General features: G+C 40.6%; 1 protein-coding gene across 1 annotated transcript; it reads right to left on the minus strand.

Moving 5' to 3' along the window:
• Window positions 1-492: 492 nt before the first annotated feature.
• LOC139941057 (uncharacterized) lies at window positions 493-8,679 on the minus strand. Its single transcript, XM_071937473.1, has 2 exons — window positions 7,829-8,679; window positions 493-1,835 (listed from the first exon to the last, which is right to left on the minus strand). The coding sequence occupies exons 1-2, from the start codon at window positions 8,346-8,348 to the stop codon at window positions 1,330-1,332; spliced, it is 1,026 nt and encodes a 341-aa protein (XP_071793574.1). The 5' UTR covers window positions 8,349-8,679; the 3' UTR covers window positions 493-1,329.
• Between the last annotated feature and the right edge of the window lie 6,640 nt (window positions 8,680-15,319).

Consider the following 15,319-nt stretch of genomic DNA (forward strand, 5'->3'; position numbering starts at 1 on the left):
TAAATATAAAAAATTGCGTAGTACTGTTTTTGAAATGTTATCAATTTTGGGCACCTTAGGACCTATATGTTTTTATCTTGTTTTAAATTAATAGAACTTTATGACAATAACAACAGCCCCGTGTTAATTACATACTCTCTGTGGACATTCCTTTGGTCTGTGCATGTAAAACCAAAAACATATTCTTCAACACTGTGAAAACACTCTGTGGACCTGTGCAAGTCCACACAGTGTTTCAAGTCTCTATTGGTATTGGATGGACCTCTCTTTCTCGGGTTTACATTTGCATATAATGCTTACCCAGTCCAAGTCCGAATGGCTACGGCTGTATCACCAAGCCAACATATGTTGAAGCATGGGAAGCCCTAAGCAGCACCCTTACAACCGTAGCCGCAATTCGGACTCGGCCTCACCACTAGTTATCATCTATAGATATGTTTTACCAAAACGCAGACACTCATTTTCATATTGGCCGATATCACTACAATGTACTGATTTTATGAGTTTAATACCAATCGAAGTTGAATCAAACTTGATAATAGAAGTTTTACGCCCTGAGATGTTTTTTTTCAGACAGAAATGTGAGACTGATCATAATTGTCCTCCAAGCATCACTTTCTTGTTTCGATTTACGCATTAAATATGCACACAAATCCCTGACAACACAGAAACTTGGTCACTACAAATGTAACCACTTGGATATTCCCAATAGTTGCTTGTATTGAAAACTGTGATAATATTTGGAATGAATTGACTCTTTCCTATATTGGTTATGTATCATAGGCAAAGGAAAGCCTCAAAGATCGAAGGATTTGAAAATCACCCATGTGAGGCAATGTAATGAGGTTTGCTATCAAATAGGATAAAATATCAGTCAAAAGAGGCTCTACATCATCGGCCTTAGACGTCAATCAAAAGCCTCAGAGGATGGGCAGTGACAGTTATCAGCCTCAGAAAAATTGTACTGTTCAGTGAAAACAAAATGTAGTGCAACTTTTGTTGAGGTCCGCATTTGGGACTAATATAGTACTTATAGCAGTCTATAGCAGTAGTATTTAAAATGGCAATAGTTTTATCACATGCTTGAAGCTGCTGATGTTGTGCACATTGCTGTGGTTCAAGAGGATTGCTGTGTATCTCATTTTAGTCATCTTTGCTCTACATCTGTTAAGATGAGCTTGGGACTACTGTGCAGCCACAGGAAATGATGTTTTCCTATACTTTGCTGTGTAGAGATGGGTTCAAATAGTCGTGTGACTGTAGTACTCATCTGTTTCAACTTTAATGAACGTACTGTCAAGTTTTAATTCAGTCTTTGTGGAACCCTTTTTATATCGTTCCTGAGGCCGAGTACGGATACAATAGACTCGATCCGGGTGGACTATGGTGACCAGCCGTGGCAGCTCCGGGAAAGTACGAGTACGGAGCAAACTGGAGCGGCTGGAGCAGCCCGGGCATGGCGGCTGCGTGCCGGTGAATATGCCCCAGTGAATAGTACGTCGCCGGGAACGGGAAGCCGAACCCAGGCGGCAGGATGGGCTTGGCGGCCATCTTGAGTTTCTCCAGCTCAGCTTCCTGGAGTCGCTTGGCCTTCGCTCGCCGGTTCTGAAACCATATCTTGACCTGGGTCTCCGTCAGGTTGAGCGAGGCGGAGAACTCGGCCCTCTCGGCGATGGAGAGGTACTGCTTCTGGCGGAACTTACGCTCCAGGGAGAGGAGTTGGGAGGTGGTGAACGGCGTCCTGGGTTTGCGGTTGGTCTTATGTTTGCGTAATGTGCACTGCACTTTGTTGGCACTCGGTGCGCCTGAGGTGCCAAAACGAGAGTCGGTGGTACCTGCATGAACAGAGAGGAAAAGAGAGGGTTAAGGTTTCTGAAATCGAGAAACGGAGAAAGGAACTTTATATTCATTTTGGTTTTACCTATATACACCGATGTATGTTAGCACTGTAATCACAGTACTTTCCCGAGTTATGTGAAGATAATCACAGGCGTATTACTTGGGTGGGATTCGAACCCACAACCTATGCATAAAACAGTGTCAGTACCAACTAGACCACCAATATTGCCTGGTAGCTAGAGGCAGTATACCACATGAGGGAGATTAAACCCGTCTACATCAAGTCGCCATAACGGGTTGGTGTTTGCTTAGTGCTTCATCTGATCCGCTAGGCCACCACGGTGACTGGACCGTGTACTGACTTTCCATAACAATAATAACATTCTGGGAACCTTCATCCATTCACTGCATGGTGGTTTGTTGCGTGTTTTGTTTGGGGAGTCAGTTACCAGAGATTTGGAGCTTGACAAATTACATCTCAAGATCTAAACTCTTGAGTTTGTTTTTGGTGTTTACAACGTGCACTGATGCGGTTAATGACGAGATATCAATGGTGGTCACTCAGGGTGGGTTTTTAAGGGCACAGAGTTTTTCCACTCGTCGATGCTCAGCCAAAACACACACACACACACACACAAATCAAAGAAGGTATTCACAGTATGTAATGAAGGATTGATGTATTAAATGTCCACATAAAATATGTATTTCCTCTTGGTTTTTCTCTTCACGCAACTTACGTGACGCCGCGGCCGGCCGGGAAAAAAATCAGGCTAGACCGCCAGACCCACGGGACGCCAAATAAAATGCTTGGCCAGTACTCCGTGAAAACGGTGCCGTGTGTGTGCGCTCGACGCTTCCAACTCTGCACTGATTAAAGACCGTAGAATTGACACAGTTAAATTACGGGATTTGCTGCGAGTAGAAACAGTGTATTTAGGGTCCATCATCCGCAGAGCTGTTTTGTATGTGCATAAAAACATCACATCGGGGTGCTATTAAAATTGTCGATGATTATCATTTGCCTGTTGAAATCTGCCCCAAGATTCTTGTTAAAGGGTATGCACGAATGTAGGTTAGAAATATATTTGCAAGTAGACAACTTGCACACGATATAAAGATTGTCACGATGAGAAATCTTCACCTGAAATATTGTGTTCGAAATGCTTAGATGTTAGAGAAATGAAATAAATAATAATTATTGAACAAGCGGGCGAGTCCAATTTCAATGGATGAAAACAGTTGTGACTCCGATGACCTACGTATTCATTCGTATGTTGGCTGGAGCACATAGTCCAGATTTTGGTCTTTCACAAAATGTTGACCGCGTTCTTTACAGACAATTTGGAAAAGCATTTGAGGGAAAAGTTGTTAGCTTTAGGCAAGAACATTGACCATGTATGTCTGTCGTAAAAACTTATACAAATAATTGTTTCCTTTCGGCCTAGGTGTTTGGAAATGAGTATTACGTGGACATTGCCTGTACACGAAATATGCCCGAACAACCAGTGATTGTTACTATTGGTCACGCATTATACCAATTTTTATGTCCAATCTAATGTTTCACACTAAGCTCATAAGGTAATGGATGGACACTTTGAGTTTTAAAGGACGAGGACACTCAAAATAATTATTAGCATAAAACCTTACTTTGTTTCGAGTAGTGGGGAGAGGTTGATAGTATAAAACTGTGAGAAACGGCTCCCACTGCAGTAACGTAGTTTTCGAGAAAGTAGTCATTTTCCACGAACGAAAAAAACATTGGTATCAGCTATCCTGAAATGCTGTCTCAGTTTATGTTATAATTTGGTGTTGCTTACATTGCCAGCCATGCAACTTATATAAGGCCTATATATGTACAGTGTGACTGTAAACGAGACATGACATCTTCGCATCTTTGCGTCCCGGTATGCGATCAAGAACATCTATGTCTCAATGAGGTTGTCACATTTCCACTTTCTCCACGGTGCCAACCATTTTAATGGCATGTACACGTGTTACTTTAAAGGCAGTTCCTAGAAAGCTACAATGGTTAGATTAATGTGGTGGTCCCCAAAAGAAAACAACAACAACAACAACAACAACAACAACAACAACAACAACAACAACAACAACAACAACAACAACAACAACAAATGGGCCTTAAACTTCGCTCTTGAGGGGCACAGCAATTTCACTCTGGTGGGCTGGGTATGGGGGCACCTCTATGACCGAGGAAATTTAAATTCGCATTGGAGATTTAATAGCACAGGGTACCACGACAATTGCTGCAGGTGTGGGTTATTTCGAGGCCTGAACATGCAGCAAACAAACAAGCAAGCAAGCAAACAAACAAACAAGCAGATAAACAAACAAATAAATACATAGTGTTGCCACCTTTAAAGAGATTATGGTGTCAGTTCTTATGTAGAGCAACATTGCCATCTTTTACACACGTGCATGTAGCCATTGATGTCGCACTACTGCCCTCTGACCCCACTCTATGGTCACACGCTATCGAGCAGAGTACAGTCATTTGTTTGGGATCACTATCAAATTGTAAACATGGCCCATCGATGCCAGGAGGAAGAGTGAAACTTAACTTTGATTTGCTAGAGTCAACCAGTTAAAACGTCATTCAGATTCCTACACATTTTTGTCTTATGCCCAAAGATGGTATAATAGGCCTATTTTGCCCAATATTGTTAGTTTTGGTTTTAGGCATTTGAAAGCACACAATGCCATGCAATTAGGGGCAGTGTGTCTTTTTCTCCTTTATTTTCTTGCAACTTCGTTGACTAATTATTTATGCCCATATTTCCAAATATGTTATTTTATGCCTATATTAGGATACACCAAGTGAGGATACTGATCTTTGCCAATTAGCAAAGGTACACTCTGCCTATAAGTCACAGTATTGAAAGACGCTGGACACTTTTGGTAATTGTCAAAGACCAGTCTTCACTTGGTGTATCGCAACATATGCACAAAATAACAAACCTGTGAAAATTTGAGCTCAATTGGTCGTCGAAGTTGCGAGATAATAATGGAAGAAAAAAACACCCTTGTCACATTCAGTTTTTTTATTCTTTATTTCAAGACCTCAAAATCTGAGGTCTCAAAATCAAATTCGTGGAAAATAACTTCTTTCTCGAAAACTAGGTTACTTCAGAGGGAGCCGTTTCTCACAATATTTTATACTACAAACAGCTCTCTCCATTACTCGTTACCAAGTAAGTTTATATGCTAACAATTATTTTGAGTAAAATTACCAATAGTGTCCACTGCCTCTAAAGTGATGATTTAAGAATGAATAATTGTATATAGAGCTAGTGAATGGCATATTGAGTAGGCCAACCCATCACACCAGTTGCCTCTAGCCATAGCCCGTTAACAGTTTGTTTTACCATAGATGGTTTTCCTTGCCCCAGGACAATTTTAAGCAGACCAGATTTTAAACAAGTATTGTCATCAATGTCTGATGTATTAATGGTATAGCAACCACAACTAGTTTGATGGTAGTTTTACAGACTAAACAAATTACACATTTTAAAGATTTACTCACATTGACCAAGGTAGAAATTAAATTTTTAAACAAGTATAGGTTGTACAGTTTGCTTAGTAGCCCACAAGGCAAGCTGAGAAGTCGCAGTTTTTAGACATTGTAGGTCTACGCCTAGTGTAAAGGGCGAGCCCTAAGGTACAGTTACTCGTTAAGAAAATAAAAGTTGGGCCTGTAAGTCAATTGCAAGACAAAAGTAAGGGTTTTAACTTTTACCTCTAATTTGTTTCAAGGATTATTACTAGAAATAAATATCATCGCTCATTGACTTGCAAAAGGAACGACGTCCTGTTCGGCATGATTAAAATTTATTGGCTCGTCACTAGAACGCGTGAACCAAGTGTCGTGCAATAATATTGGGTAATTGTTTGTACACTGTGTAATCACAGAAAACTAATTAATGTCCTGGTTGACTGATTTAATGGTGGTAGATACCCCGAGAATGTCGTGAAAAAGACATTGGAGTGCAGAGCTAAATTAATATCTCACAAATATAGCTGTTTTACTCCCTCTTTGCAATTACCTGACTAACGGCTACCCACCACATTTTTTAAATGTTGCTTCGTAAATGTTGCTTTATTTGAGAGCCACAAATTACAGTTGTTCGGGGAATTATAGGCCTACAAATTGACCACTAAAAAATAAACAGAAAAAAAAACTCTGAAAAGGAGCAATTACTCGCAAAGCATATCTAGCAAAGCAGAACAAGCTCGTCAGAACACGAGCTGTTAATGACTTTTCCAATACTTCAATTTGCGGCTAATTTGGTTTATTTCATTGCATCTGAAATTGCAACTCTTATCACCATGCTGAAAGAAGAGTTTTAGCAAGAATTAGTACTTAAATATCCAAGAACCAATCTAGGAAAGTGTCATTAAAAGGGGCAATGAAAATATCGAAAACTGGCGATCAAAATTAGCAGCAATGGTTTTAAGGGCACCTTTTTATTGAGACTTCCTCGAAGTTTGGAAGATATATTTTGGACAGAACAGTGTTTGTACTGGTTTTGACTTTACTATGAATGAGCATTCGGAAAGAAACTCATAGACTTTGTCATGAATATAGTTATACCACGAACAGTCTAACGATGCCAGGATTCTGCGAAATTTACATAACTTTCATGACTTTTGAGAAAATGGTCTGTGATGAAGGATTTAGTTTTGCTTTGTTTCGTTTTACTGGTAAACTCTAAGAACTTAATTTTAAAAGTAAGAGAATTTTAATAGAAAAAATTATGTTATCAAGTTGGCCTATGGTAAATAACAAGTTTAACTCGTATACTATCGATACCATAGTCACTATTGATTCAAAGGGAGAATTAAAAACCTATGGTTATTCGTGGTTTTTGTATGAATCCCAAATTCACCAAGAGCAGTTGTTTCTGTAATTCCAAATTCATGTTTGTTTTGCGAGCAAGTATCGGGTGGATACTAAAGACGCAGGTTGTTGCAACTAATAAATTTAAATACCTTATTAATTGGGAGAGAGAAAACAATCTTGCCGAACACAGGCCAATCACTTGAGCATTAAATGTGCGAATAACAAACACATGAAAAAGTTTAAACAGTGTGTAATGGGATGAAATTGCAGCCCCGCATTAACAAGTGTTTTAATAATCTTCAAGTTTAGGTCTGAAACTCTGAAGAATGGGCCAAGTATAGGTCATTGGGGACTGTGTTTCAGGTTCGTATCAAATTGTAGCGGGGCAGAAGGTACGGTGTAGGCCTACATCTGCAACTCACAAAGTAACTAAATAATGCAAATCGTATACTTACAATCTTGTAATAAAATGTTTCAATATTAACAAGATAAGGAGGTTTGCCGGGGTGGATTGTGCTTCATTCAAAGACGATTTCGTTCAAACTATTTGTTTTCAGTTTTCTCTCCCGTGACAAATACTCATACTGTACTAAAATATGACAAGATGAACTGTATTTGTTGGTGCATCATGATCAGGGATGGTATGATCGACCTGGCATATTGCTTTATAACATGGTTCAATCATTATAGCCCCATGATTCATCAGATGTCCAAATGTATATATTGGTTTGATTCTTGAATCTTGTTCAAATGTTTTAGGCTTACCCGACCTATCAACCCTAGATTCCAAAGAAGTTGGAATTTCTTTGGTATATGTACTTGTTTGTTCTTGACTCTTCTTCAATCGCGTGTGACAGAAATTGACGGACTGAGTTATATCATGGAGGAATATTCCTCCATGGTTATACTGTCACTTATATCAGTGTCACTAAGTCCAATGTTAACGAATAGCCAGCCCTCAAAGAACAACTTTTACATACTTGTTGTTTCAGGTCAAAAACTCTGCGTCGAAATCTTACAATAATCTCGGGAAGAAAAAAACATTATAATTGTTTTTTAAATGGACAGATGCTTCAGAGACTTAAATGAAATTGCTGATGAGATATTGAAAGTTGAAGATGTTATACTTACTAAGTGAAGGTGGTGAGAGTCTGCCTCCTTGCATCCATGGGAAACTTGAGTTACTCCACGTGTATGTCTTACTCGTCGGGGATAATTCACTGGTTCTACGGTGCTGATTATGGTGATGCCGGTGGTGGAGATGACCAGTGTCGTGACTACTGGTGGTGGAGTAGTGGGGGGACTTTGCTAGGATCCCCTCCACCGTGTACGCGAAGGAAGGGCTGGTGGCGGATACACAGCACGGAGAAGTGGCCGGCTTAGTACTGATGCTAGTTACACTGTCCCTTGTCACCACCGCACCGTCCGGGTTGCTGAGCTGTGTCGAGTACGGTAGATTTGTCGTAGGTGATGAATCCCCTTCCTTTCGCACTAGCGATTCCACCGTGAAGGACCGGTTCTCCCGCCCTGGGTCCGTGGGTGTTTTCTCCGGGCTGCTCGGCGTGCTGCCCGCTGTCGGCGAAGCGTTGTACTCGGGCCGTGAAAAAGCCGAATTACTGCTCACTGTTAGTGTCTTATTCGAACCAGACATGTTTGCAAGTTCTTAGGGAAAACAAATCCCAAGTTCAATAATATAAAAGATCCCTTTAAATATTTGAGTAGGTTTGTTTATTTAGAGCGTGTTTAGGCACGAGGAAGTGTTTTGATAGTAAAGTCCGCACGGTTCATCGTCTTGTCACGAAGTGTGTACAGTAGTGGCGAGTGAGTGCCTCAATAAGCATGTGATATGACCACAAGAGTTCAAGTCGTCTGTCATTGAGCAATTGCAGTGGGAGAATCAGAATGCCGCCTTTAGGCCTCTATTCTATCTCATTCCTGCTTCTCGTACTCTTACTCTTTCGCTTGCAATCCTCGCGATCCAATCACAGCAAGCCACTGGTGTGACGCAGCCAACAGCAACCCGTCCCCCTTCGCTCAGCTCAGCTCAGTAAGCAAAAAAAAAAAGAAGCTCGACTCAAAAGTCGCGAGGCGGATAACGTCATCGTCATCTCTGTATAATAAATAATCATCATAATACGATAAATTTGGACGGCGGCATCCAATTTCATTTGGTATGCGCGTGTTATGGCATGGGGGGGGGGGGTTCAGACTAACGTAATCCATACAGAGCATCCATTGGACAATCTAAATACAATTATACAGTGTACAGTTTGTGTAATGGACAGCGGTCGTTTTTTCCTTATAACTCTACATCGACAGAGTTAAAAAAAAAAAAAACGCTTTTCAGAAAGTTTTTCTTTCTTGATTATTTCGGCAAAAGACGGTCGGCAGACTGGAACTGGGCTCTGAATGCCCTCGTAAAATTTTTATTCATGGAGATCAAAAAAGTCATTTGCAGTCTGAACACTCCCCCAAGAGCGATCAATTACCACGGGACCATGGCTGGGCTAATTGCACGGACAAACAATCTGTCACTATTTGTCACGGCATTCAAGTAGCAGACAACTTATGTTGTGTATAGGCGCCAGCCCCGGTATGATCAAAGGCCGCTTGCGGCTACCAATATGAAACAGTTCCCCTGCGAAGAATAGAGCAATATCAACTGGCTCGCCATTCAGCGCTATTATGGTCCCAGGCTGGGTTCTTTCTGAAAACGAGAGGGCCCAAGGTTTCACCCATGGGAGCCGAACAAACGTGGATTAGGCTAATCTCTCCCTCTGCCATGCCCCAGCAACAATCCCCAGCGCAACTTTTCAACAGTTTTTATCACAATTTGGTTTGACTTCAAGCGTGTCTTGAAAACTTGTTGAAGGGGGTACCACAAAAAAAGTCTTAAAAAAATTAGACTTAAAATCAGTCCGTGCGATGCCTTGCTTTATTTTTTTAACGAAAGCCGCTCGTGCATCTAGGCTTGTCTTTTGTTTGGAGAGTAAATAAATTAAACAACGGGTGGTCACGTGGCTGAAGAGATTGGCTTCTTTAAGTTGCTCTTGAATTTGAGCCGTTTAACAAAAGGTGGTAGCGCAGCTTGCCTTGTCGGCAACACATCATATCAGATTCCACAAAGGGCGCGGGAAGAAAAAAATTTGCCGCCACCTAATCCGGTAGGTTTTTTTTCTTTTAAAGGGCGTAATTTGCTTGCAGGTCTTTTGTGAGGAAATAATTGGATTTAATTAGGGGTGATGATAATCATAAGGAGCTGGGCTGGGATCGGGGTTTTTCTTCTTGTCTTTTTTCTTACTTCAAACACCAGGGACTAGGAACTAAACAAGATGACTATTATACGTCGCTTTTTACCCAGCCCGTAAATGGTTACCAAATAGCGGACGCCAACGCGAGTGCCTGTTTTTCACTTGGCGTTTTTTATATTTCTACCCGATCACATTAAAAAGCCATTTACTGTGTGGCGAGTGTGTGTGTGTTTTTTAAATGTCTCTCCTCTTACAACCATAATAAACTTGTCAGAATAGTTGAACAGACGGCATAAATCGCTCTGCTGAAAGCTTGTTGCTTTGGATAAAGTCATTCAGTGTTTTTTTGCCGCTAAGTTATAGACTCCGGACTTGGAGACTACCAATTGTTACGCGAAGGAGAGAGGTCGCGGCCTCTTAATCTCTACTCGGGGAGAATTGACGAGTTAAACGGGCGAAAAGTGATCAGGACTTTATACGTCCAGTATCCACGGCGCTAGGTCTGCCGTCTCCAGAGTTGATAGGTACACAATTAGGTGATAATGATTTCCAATTCTTATTGAATTATCCGGATCGTTTGGAAGTTCAAATAGTTAAGCGGTTTTCCGTTTAGCTTGGGAAGGTTTGTTTTGTTGTGTGTTTGGTGTTGGTGAGTGCTGATATCGTCTTTGCTATTAAAAAAATATATAATGATCTTGTACTTTTTTGCGGTGGTGGATGAAGGATTTTCGCCCGTGGACCAGTAGCCTTGATGCTAAGGAAAACTCTCAGGCAAAGGTTAGCTAAGAGCTGGTGTAGTTGTTGTAGCGTGCTCCAGTAAATATCTTTACCTAATGACGAAAGACAGATGCAAAAGCAGAGAAGAAGAGAAAGTCCCCGTCTGCTTTCTGTTAAACCAGTCTTCCATCAGCTTGTTTGTGTGGGATGGTAGCGCCTAGGAGACCGCCTCTAATGCAGTCATCCTTGATAGCGCCAACAGAATCATGGACCCTTCTTCCACCCCAAACAAAAATAATAACCCTCAAATTATGGGATTAAATGGAACGTACATGTGGACTTAAAGAGGAGCGTCTGAGACGTGTGTCGGCACTGATACCGTCTCAAGAGAAAGAGTACAAGAGGAAACCCATCCTACCCCATTCTTTGGAGTAGATAAAAGATCACCATTTCAAGCCCATTTGTTCGCTCAAGTGAACCCTTTGATGGCAATTAAAACGATACCGTTGTGGCGCGGGCAGCGCCACGCGGGTTCTTATCGCACTGAACTCATTTCATGTATCCAGGGTTTTTTGTTTTGTTCATGCTCCCATGAATCAAGTGACTTAAGCCCTTTACTGGTGTTGCTCTTTTTTTTCTCTCACCATGCTCTTTTTTTCTTCTTCTAACTCTCTCCGGTAACTACTGCCCGAAGCAGCGGCGCGCTGGGCCCGGCTGTGGAACCAGCATGCGCCGAATTGCTCCCGGCAGCTTCGGAGGAGATTGAAACTGTTGCAAATCTCGCGGGGTCATGGCGGGGCTTGAAATTCGTTATAAGGCCGACCATGAAGTTGAACACTGTTATGGTCGTCCACACCACCACACTCTACCGAAACTCAGGCCGAGTGGTGGTGGTTGGTGTGCCTGCTCCACCACAACTGGCTTATGGCGTTATGTGAGAGAAACTCGAGCGTTGAACCTGATTAGGGAAGTATTAATAATAGTGGCTGAAAATATGACAGACCCTTGCTCTATCGACTCTACCTAGAGTATAGAGGGGTTGTTGAGTTTGTGAGCAGGCATCAGTATTCGCGAGGGAGCAGTGATTAAAAGATGTAAATAATCAATGATTAAAATCAACTTTCTAAGTACTCATTATAGTAGTGAAATTTACATGGTATCTAAATCACTTTCGAATGTTGATCAAACGCTGATCTAAAGGTATAAAATCCCTGTAATAGTATGGCAACGTTTCTTGTAATTTAATCCTAAACGTTTATTTATTCGACAGTTTTTTCGCACCCCTTTTCGAAGCTTGAAAAAGAAGTTTCGATCGGTACATATGTCCGTGGGCATATTATATGGTCAAAGATACATTTGTTTATTTTGTTTAATTGTATGTTGCTTATGCAATACCACAAACAAGACATAAAACCACTCTTGGTGTGGGCTTCAAGAAGACAAATATTTAAGATGAAAATAACTCGGGGGGTATGAATTGATGTTCTTCTAAAACAGTCTTAAGATGAACGATAGAGTGAAACATGAACCGGGCTATGGACCCAAAGAAATGCGACACTTATATCACCCATGCTTGACGTTGTCAGCTCCATCCCCTCTCCCCCCCAAAAAATGAGATAACTACTCCAGAATAGCCTCATAGATTTGCCATCAACTTTTTGTTTCGGGAAAGTCGCCCTCCTTTTGCTTCCTTCTTCTTCCAGAAAGTGTAAATTTCATGGTATGGAGATACCGCACCAGGAGCGTTCTTCAGACCATGAATATCTCGAAGGCCTCATCAGTTCATCTTGAGTCTATCCTACTGCCTCTTGTCATGTCCATCCTCTGTCTCCGTTTCCATATAGAAATCATCTAAAAGGCACTGGACACCTTTAATTGTCAAGGACCAGTACTCTCACTTGGATATTGTTTCACAACGTATGCGAACAAATCTGTGAAATTTTGTAATCGAGTTATCATCGAAGTTGCAAGAGAATACTATAAATAATGAATCACACAAAACACCATTGTTGCACACATTAATTTTGGTGTGCTTCAGATGCAAAAATAAAAGGCTTCATGCCTGAAGAATTTAAATACTTCAGTGAGAAATTAACTCTTTCTTAAAAACTTCCCAATGTTTCATACAGCACTCAAATGCTCGTTACCAAGTAAGTTTGTTTGCAAATAATTAGTTTGAGTAACTATCAATGGTGATCAGTGCCATTAAACAATCTATAAGAATTCACACACAGATATCTTCCTCTTTGGTCTTATGCACAATTTTGTTGATCAAGTCCGGGCGACTTTGCCTATAATGCCGGGGCCCGTCCCATGCCAGCGGTATGCGAAAGATGCTCCCCAGCCGGCTCGAGTCGCATTGGTCTCACTGTATCGCAAATGCCAGTTCGTCTCTGATGTTATGCCGACCCTGCTTGCTTTCCCCTTGTCGGGCACACCGCCGTTCGGCTCCCCGCTGCTTACTTTGTGCCTTGTAATACCGCGGCCGGCCCGACCATTCTCTCTCAGCATACATGCCGAATCTTAAAGGCATTTTGTGTCAGATTTCAGTAGTTCAAGATGGAGAAAACATCAAGTTTTCTGAGTTGAGCACTCTTTAATTTAAGGGTAAAAAAACAAACCGTTTTCTTTGATGAAACCATCTCACCCTCTCCCCTCTCAGATGGTACATCGTTTATTAATTAAGAAAAGTTGCAATTTCAATTCTGCGATTATGGGGTTGTATGAAATTGTCACTTATGTTATTATAAAACAATCTCAGCGAACTGCCTTTTGCAAAAATGGCTTGATTTGGAGGAATGCGTTGGTTTGTCAAAGGAAAATGATGGGCTCAAGTGTTTTTTAGAATCTGAACGTCTCCCGTTTAAGTGTTTGATATCACTTAGTATATTGAGAAAGTGTAATGTTTACAACTATGATGTATTTAAGTTTCTTTGAAGTAGATGAAATCATGCCTTTTTAACTATTATTTGGCTCAGAAGCTGATTCCGATGTTGTATTGTATTTTTTCTCGGGAACAATTATTTATTTTGCGTCCATGAACTTCAGTTGTTTTGAATTTAATGAATCCATAACTTTGTAAACAATGTTTGTTGACTGACTCCGATTACAAATTGCTATGTTATATAGGCGATAATTTATTGTATCAGAACAACAAAATTGTCTTTAACAGACGTACAGCCTTTCGATAAACGTAAAGGTTACTTCTACAAGTGCTACGTAAAAATGACACAAGAAAATTAGTCGAATAGGCAAGTTTTCCTGTTCTTCCACAGTGAAGTTTTGCCCCCTTTGTGCCATTCGTAAGTCGAGGCTTTTTAGATGTAAGAGTTCGATGCCAAGCCAGTTTTAGTGTGTATCCCCCAGAAAAATAGCAAAGAAAAGAAAGTACTTTTGATAAATCCCTTAAAGACAGTGGACACTATTGGTAATATTGTCAAAGACCTGGGGTGAATTTCACAAAGAGTTAGGACTAGTCTTATCTCGATTTAGGACCAGTTACTAATCCTAACTAAAGACTATCAATGCAATTTGTATATCTCCTAGGACTAGTCCTAAGTTAGGACTAGTCCTAACTCTTTGTGAAATGGACCCCAGACTTCTCACTTAGTTTACCTCAACAAGTGCATAAAATAACAAACCTGTGAAAATTTGAGCTCGATTGGTCGTCGGTTTTGCGAGATATCTATGAAAGAAAACAACACCCTTGCCACACGAAGTTGTGTGCTTTCAGATGCTTGATTTCGAGACCTCAAACTCTAAACTTGAGGTCTCGAAATCAAATTCGTGGAAAGTTACTTCTTTCTCGAAAATTACGTCACTTCAGAGGGAGCCGTTTCTCACAATGTTTTATACTATCAACCTCTCCCCATTACTCGTTACCAAGTGGGGTTTTATGCTGATAATTATTTTGAGTAATTACCAATAGTGTCCACTGCCTTTGATAGTATAAAAATGACCCAACCATGTAAATCATTTCGTTTTTGATAAATCCCTCAACATTAAACTTATCTCAAAACTATGATGGCCCGAAGGAACATCAAACAACATAAAGAAAATTGCAAACTTTCGCTGCATCGCAAATTTAAACACTGTAGTTTAATTCTTCCGAAAAAAATTGCGATGAAGCACGTTTTATCATATACATTATATCATGTAAAATGTGTGTTATCATATCATTGTAACGATATTTGAGTTGGCTTATGATGACATTTCGAGGCCACCAAACCTAACCCCGACCACCCTAAACATTTACCATTCAGTTCCCCCTTAAGACAATTCATGGTTACTATTGAATTATTCCTCCAATCAGTTCTACTAAAATGTTGTATGAGATGACACTGTTCTCCATGAGAATATCCCGAATCCAACAATTACTTCGGCAAGATCAAAGAGTTTATCTTATGATTCTATTACAGAAGCCCTTTGCGGTAAATATACCGGCAGTGTACGCGTGTAACCCGCCGTCTTTAAAGGAACACGTTGCCTTGGATCGGTCGAGTTGGTCTTTGAAAAGCACTGTAACCGTTTGCTATAAAATGCATATGGTTGGAAAGATGTTTTAAAAGTAAAATAAAATGATCCATACAAATATGCCTCGAAATTGCGTGGTTTTCCTTTTACCTCGTCTACAAACACGGTCGGCCATTTACGG

The sequence above is a fragment of the Asterias amurensis genome, chromosome 8, assembly GCF_032118995.1.
Source record: "Asterias amurensis chromosome 8, ASM3211899v1".
Taxonomy (NCBI): Eukaryota; Metazoa; Echinodermata; class Asteroidea; order Forcipulatida; family Asteriidae; genus Asterias; species Asterias amurensis.